Source organism: Chaetura pelagica, unplaced genomic scaffold (genome assembly GCF_000747805.2).
Source record: "Chaetura pelagica isolate M959 unplaced genomic scaffold, ChaPel_1.0 scaffold142, whole genome shotgun sequence".
NCBI lineage: Eukaryota > Metazoa > Chordata > Aves > Apodiformes > Apodidae > Chaetura > Chaetura pelagica.
The window spans coordinates 7005650-7013325 of NW_009952973.1; the positions used below are offsets into that span (position 1 = coordinate 7005650).

The 7676-nt window shown below is 34.2% G+C and overlaps 1 protein-coding gene across 1 annotated transcript in view; it reads right to left on the reverse strand.

Annotated features, from left to right (window-relative positions):
- SPOCK3 (sparc/osteonectin, cwcv and kazal-like domains proteoglycan (testican) 3) overlaps window positions 1-7676 on the reverse strand; it is a 113797-nt gene that overhangs the window by 40395 nt on the left and 65726 nt on the right. The window contains exon 4 of the mRNA XM_009995932.1: window positions 6297-6411. Within this exon, the coding sequence (XP_009994234.1) occupies window positions 6297-6411 (115 nt within the window). The remainder of the gene's footprint in view (window positions 1-6296; window positions 6412-7676) is intronic.

Below are 7676 nucleotides of genomic sequence, written 5' to 3' on the forward strand. Positions count from 1 at the left end.
CTGCCAGCAGCAGGAAGGGGTCGCCCCGGTTACTGGGACGCAGGCCCCCCTGCAGATCTCCAGCCGAGCCTGCCAGCACATTTCGAGAACTGCGCTACGCAAGGAAGGAGGGTAAATATACACACACCACACACACACACTTCAACTTTCTTACTAGGCTCAACTCTTACCCTTTCACTTCATTGATTTACGCCTCTCCTTCGGAGTGTGCCTTCATAAACTTTAGTGCCTTTGAATTCCTTTTCCAGTATACATACCTAGTTAACCTCTCCTGAACTTTGATCCCTTAGTTTGTATTATCCCTTAATAAATTAATTGCAAACTAAACATTGGTTTCAGTAATAATTTGTGAGCGTGGTGGGAGGGTACTTTAATCTACCCTCTTAGAAACGAACCCTCAGCGGCCCGTTCCTCTAGAGAGGTGGACGCTCGGGCTTTTTAACAAACCTCTCCACATTGGGGGGGGGAGTCGCGAAAACATCCTGACAGCCGGTAGCCCTCTGGTACCGGATCGCGACACATGTACTCTGGAGTAGAGTAAATTCAAGCTAACTGACAATGGATGCTTTTCTTAGATACCTTTGGGAAGTCTTTGGCCACAGTTAGAATAGTCAACCATACACTTACCTGCTGCTCTGACATTCAGAACACCTTTCATGAGTATCTTCTTGCAAATGCAGAAATACCATGTATGTCTTAGTTGAGCATATTTCTTTAGACTGTCACACACAGTGGGATTTTAGGGTTGTGGTGACAAAGAATAGAGACATACTCCAGGTGTTGGTTCAGGAAAAAAAAACAACAAACAGTCCAGCAACACCACTTGTACCTTGAAGGTTTTAATTGTTATTCATATATAATATTCTTCTTTCAATTTAGTTGATAAGCTTCTATATAAGCCATATAAGAATCAAAGGAGAAACAGAAGGAAATGTCTGCAATGAGTGTGGTATCATTTAAGGCAGAGTGAATCATCTCTATCTCAGTTTCTGAATGGATGAGAAACAATCTTATTTCAGAGACTGACATATTCCTTCCACTGTATCATTCTGCAGCTTTTGAGACAAGATAATGCTACAGCTGATCACAAAGAAGGCTGTTAATTTGGTTCTCTCTTTTTAAAATTTTCCAGAAGGCGGCATATAAAACTCCTCAGTCCACCAGCCTCTATTTTCCTAAGAAATACTAATCAATCTAATATAATTAATTTTCCATATTTCAACTAGTTATATAAGTAAAATGGTAGTTAAAAAGAAATCCAAGGAAATATTATGACAAAGTACATTTCTTACAGAGAGAATACAGATTAATCCAAATCCTGGCTCATGACAGTCCTACCATGACTCCTCAACCAATATCCAAAAAACCGCTCTTTCAAATATATATATGTGTGTGTGTAAGCCTCAAATATACTACATTACATGACACAGAAGATGGCAACAGGCAATCAAAATTTCACTCCCAATTTCTAAGATGTAAATTCCACAAACTGCGTTACTTCTTTATATAGAAAAAAGGTGACATAGGTCTTGCCACATCCCATGAGAATTGAATAACAGTACAAAATTACTTTTACTTGTCCATCTTTTTTTTTTTTTGGTAATGTCTTGAACTAACATTTTTTTGGCTACTAAAACCTCAGCTTTTAATCAAGTTTCCTGGTATATAATATTCTCTCTAGTATAATAAACCTAATGGATTATTCAGTATTATTTTTCCACTTTTCTAGAACAACCTACTTATTGAACATTTGTAGAAATTAAGAGAAGACTGCAGTTAAATAGAAGATATTATTACGGTGTAAGCCCGCACAGTGGTTCAGGCCCATTTTCAAAAAGAAAAGCTAAACAGCTAAAGTCAGTGAACAATGTTGAACTATCCCCAGAGTAGAAAGCTTTGTGTAACTTTTACAATGATGTTTTTTGGTTTTTTTTCTGCTGCCTTTTTCTTTCATGCTGAAAGAGAGAAGAAAAATGGAACTTTCCATTATACATCTACAGGTTTTTTGTTAAAAATATATTGCTAAGCTTATCTTTATTCCTTGAAGGTTTTCGTGACAACTTTTCAATTTCATCACATATAATGCAAAGAATGAAGCAACAACTATCTCCTGAATGAGGACACATAAATACATACTAAAAAAATATAAAACATAAGAAGTTTCAAGTCTGTAAGTTATGTTCACGAAATGGACTGTAAACACTTATTTCAGAATATGAGTACATTGCTAAGAAGAGATATTTTTAAATTTTGTTTAAATTAAAACCAGCAAAATGAACATGAATAAATAGACGGAAGACAATTCTTCTGGGATCATGCCAAGCTATCACTGAGTTTGTTAGGCACTTCAAACAGTCATTAATGATGCTCATTAACATCAAAAGAAGCTCAAGTACCTGAGAAAAGTATTTTGAATATATTAACCTGCAAAATAAAACATTATTGTGAAGCAGAAAGTTCATATATGACTACAGCTGGTTTTGTTCTTGCTGCTTTCCACCCATTATTAACTATTACGATTACACAACAAAATATTTCTTTTTTCTAACAGGACAGTAAAATTCCTGTAACAAAGCCTTGAAATCAGCCAGCAACTTGAAAGAACTCTCTCACAACCTTAGTCTTTCAATCAGATTTTAAAACTTAATTTTTTAATTTCTTTGAAGAATGTTGGCAGTGTGTACTTATGTTACACAAATTTGTCCATTAGTGTCAATTCATTTCAAATCAAACAGTACTGAATTAGAAAAGTAGAAACTGAACTGAAATAAAATTTATTGTTATTTCTATATGGACTGGGAAAATATGCAGCTGAAAAAAAGAAGCTAAAACTTGCAGAAAGTACCAAATAACAGCAGAGCAATTGATAAAACTATCTCCATTGTAAGACCCACACATTTTTAAAGAAACAAATTACATTAGATAAAACTTGTATCTGTTAATGAGAGAAGAAAACATTCTGATAGAAAAGCCTTATCTCCTTCACTTCTGCTTCTCTCTCTCTTAATAAAGTCACCTAATTTTTCCTGAAGAAACTTTGCTGTTAATATTTTCACCTCAAGTTGGCTGAAAGGAAACATGCTTCAAATATAGTTAAAATAGTGAATTGCCAAAAGCTTTCTAATAGACTTTAAACTACTGAAAGAGTAGATGTAGGTTGTTGAATTGTACATTACTAAATGTAACTAATCTTCAAATCAATTTGCTGTTGCAATAGGTGAAAAAACAGTTTAAAATGGGAATACTAACAAGTAGTAGGTAAATCTATATGTGTATGCGAATGTCTAAAATTGAACTTTTGAACCCTCAAGCATAAGGCTGCTACTTGCTACCACTAGACTGGTGTAAATTTTGATAAAACAAAAGTGGCATTTCCTGAATCCTTCCATTAAAAGAGACACGTGACAAAGCTAACAATTAAGAGGATGATGATGCATTGTGCTTCTTCCCTCAGACATGGCCTCAAGTCCTTTTCAGATTTTCCATCTCTTTTATGGCAGTAGTTTGGTTTTGTTTTCTTATTTAAAAAAATACTGGAGCACCTGCTGTAGGTTGCAGTGTATATGATATCCATTGCTGTCTCTACAAAAATATTACAAAGATAGATCTTTATATATTGTGTCCTGTTTTTTCTGTTACCAACTTCTACTTCTAAATAAGTTCTTGGACCTTTCATTTTTGGATTCAAGTGAACAGCTCCTGCACTTTGGTCAGGTTCTATGTTACTGAACATATCACTGAAATGAGGCAGCTTTCACAAAAAAACAAGGATGCTCGCACCTGCCTCATGCGCTCATCAGAGATATGAATTAGGTAAACTTCAGAGCACACTTCCAACCAAGAACTTTCTATGATTAGGTTCACATACATTTTAAGAGTCAAATCCGTTTTTCTGAATACTGGTTAATTTTCTTTCCAAAGGAGTATGGAGTTCCACAGCAAGACTATTCTGAGCAAGTTCGTAGACATACTTTGCTCCCTAGATACAGAAAAAAATCAGTAGAATTTGCCAATATGACAAAACAAACTGTCTTAGGAGACGTATTCTAGGAAACCATTGCTTAGTTCCTCCTGAAACTGAAGCACTAATCTTACTTTGTCTCCTTCATAAAATTTCTAAGCAACTGAAATGTGTATATAGCTTAGAACCCTTAATGGAGCTCCATTTAAAAAAAAAAAAAAAAAAAAAAGTATTATCATAACAAAAGTTCCTATAACAAAAGTTATAACAAATTCTGTATTCTGTTACAATAATGGCTGAAATTTCAGTAATGATGCTCAGCTCACTTTCACATTTCTCACATTTCCTACCCTTTGGCCTTGTATAGAAATGATATTCAAATTTCAATGTTGCCGTCAAATGTAGCAGTTAGAAAAGCCCTGTGTTTTCCTTGCTTTGACAACCTGTCAGGAGAGGATTAGTGTTAATTCCCATGTCATATAGCATCTTTTTCCTTTTTGTTTTACATAACTAAGTACGAGTACTCTTGATCCCTTGGCGGTACAAATCTTCAAGTAGACTTCATTCCTAGGAGTTCATTCCTAATTAAAAACAATTCCATTTTGTTGAAGCCAATAAAATTTGTCTATAGATCCTTTTCAGTCTTAATAAAAAGAGCACCAAAACCAGAATGTGCTTGAAAGAACACACAGACAAAAATAACTGCATCAGGTGAAATAGCTTCCAGCAGAGAAAATGCTAATTTTACTTTGGTAAAACCTGAGGGCAATGATACCATATTAAAAAACTATGACTGGAGAGTAGCAAGCCTGCTACTCACAGAGAGATGCTTCTTAGTATATTGCACAAATTTCTCTTCATGCCCACTGTTATGCAAATATCCCCAAATATACATTGGAGACACAGAAATTGTTCCCAGTGAAAACTTCAACCATGTTAATGCTATGCTATATGCCTTATCAAAGGGGCCACATTAACCATGTATGCTGGGTCTTCCAGTGTTTTTCATCTGGGCTGGCAATGTAAGCAGATGAGAGCTTTATTTATTTATTTACAGTCACTAATTGAAATAGGAAATTAATGCTTTAAAAAACCTGAAGGCCGTATAATTCTGCAGAGATGTTATATCATTTAATAATAATAACATCACATTTAATTACACAATTTAATTACACAATTATATTGCTGAAGACAAACAAAATGACCTAAAGGAGTGTTTCAAGCAGCTTTTTAATTGACTTGTATGCCTGCACACACCTCGACATTTGCAGTGATCACCTCTATTCATTGGTAAAAGAATATTAATTCACTTTTTAAATTAGAAAAAAAATAGTTTTGGCAGTAACTACAGCTTACCATGGAAACTTAAGATTCTCTTGAACAATACATTTGAAATAGCATATCAAACCATAATTAAATACCAACGTTAACATAATCCAGGTTTGTTTTACCTGTATAAGGTTGCTACAGGAAAAAAAAATAAAAATAAAAAACTAATTAAGGTTTATTTCTGATGAGGATACATGGTATTTGTGCATTAAGATTTTATCTTACTCATCAGAAGTAGGAGTATACAGAAAGAAGAAAAAATATATCTAACAGATATCAGTCCAAACAAATACCAAAAATGCAGACCTCCAGGTGCATCCCTGGCAAATTCACATCCTTGGTGACCTAAAATCTCACACTGTGACAGCTCAGATGCACCAGACAGTAGATACCTTGTTTTGTTTAGCAACAACCTTCCAAAATCACCTAGGAGTCACTGAAATACAGATACACTTAGCCACATTTTTTTTTTCAGAAACGCAACTGCATTTTCCAGCAGCCTAATCTCACGCATAGTCCAAAAGGAAGCTCATTTGTTTCTATCAAACAATTTTCAAATGAAGAACTCACTTCTATATGACAGCCTTTACTAACAGTTCCATAGTTCAAGTACAACTGTTTGCTCCTAGGAGCAGTAACAAGGACTTCTAAGTTTCCTATTTTTCTGTCATGCTCCATTTTTCTGAATATTCAGCTGAAAACACTGAGGAAAAAGGAAAGAATTTTTCTTTGTTTTCAGTATATACATAAGAATTTTGAGGAGTATTAAAGAGTAAAAAAAAAGGAACAACAATAACTCATACTACAATAGCAGCATTTGAAAAAATAGTGATGTATTACTATAGACACAAATTCAAAACCTCAGCAAACAACCTTGAATAAAAATAAAGCTGTTTTTATTCCAGAATAATCAGTGTTTGTGATCACTGTACTCTTCTGTGAGCAAAATCTAATTTCCTTCTAGAAATGCATTGTTAAAAATATCGTACAAATTACCATCACTCACCCCTCCGATCACTTCTGCCTGCATTTGTGGATTTGTCAAAAGGGCAAGGGCAACGTCCTTCGCATTTCACTGAGATTTGTTTTCCCGAGGCACAGGCTTGATAGTCTAATTTGCACTGCGAGAAGAGAGAATTACTATCATTAATATAAACATTTTTTATAATAAAAATTATAGTTCTTTAAGTAATTTAGGCAATGTGTAACAAAGTGCTTAAATCACTGCAGACAGATACTAGGAAAAATTTCCTGCTTTATATGCTACCTTTATACTAAGAATTAGGTCAAATAAAGATACAAAGTTTTTGTTCCCTGACCTGTCTACAGTTTCAGGCTCAATTCAAGCACAAATGGACTTGTGGGGTTAGACTGATTTGAATATGCATATTAAGAGGAAGGAGACTGAATTGATTTCATTTGTCTTCTGTGAACAAACAAACAATGAGACAAATTTCATGATTGATAAAAAGTAACTAATAGTGAATTATTATAGAATTTATCACTTAATTTCTACCTTTAAGATGACAGTGCACTAGTAAAAATAAGTAACAAACAAAATGGAAAGCTATGCCTGATGCACACAGTGACGGTCTTTTCCAATAAAAAAAGATTAATTTGTGTGGTTGTGATCTGTATACTTAGAGCTCCAATTCAGACACCATAAAAAAAATAACTAAATATAACCAGGAAATGTAATTGTCGTTTCAATCATATAAAAATAACATAAAGACCCCAGATATAGAAGATAACATTATTGCAAACATAGACACTTTTACTGAAAAGCTTTACTTTATTCCAAAAGAAAAGTTCTTGACATACAGATCTTTCCGCAGGAGATTTTGTCAATGTAGTATCAAGAAAAAGACAAATCAAAGGAAAAAAAAAAGAAAGTATCTACAAAGAAAGTGTTTAGAAAACAAAGGAGTAGGATGCTTATGGAGAACACTTCATCCTTGAGCAAAGGATGGACGATGTCACATTAGTCAAATAAGGGACACAAAACTTAAATGTCCAGGAGTCAAAAAAACAGTTTGAGTAATAAAAATATGAAGCGTTTTCTATGCATCACAACACTTCAGAAAAACAAACTCACCAAAATTTGTGCCCATACTCATCGTCTGTTTGGCCATCTAACTTTAGCTTAATACACTTCCATTATTCAATTATCAGGATTTCTGGCAAATTCTAAAATTTCTCTCTCTCCTAAAAATGAGTAAAGGATGGGAGCACTCTAGAGATGTAAGAATAAATGAACCTCCTGAAAGACTGCACTTGAGGTTTCCACTAGTATGCAGATATAAGCACTGCTAATTTAAACATGTCTAACCCTGTCCTGGTTTGAGCCAGGATGAAGCCAATTTTTCTTTTTACTGATTTTTTTTTT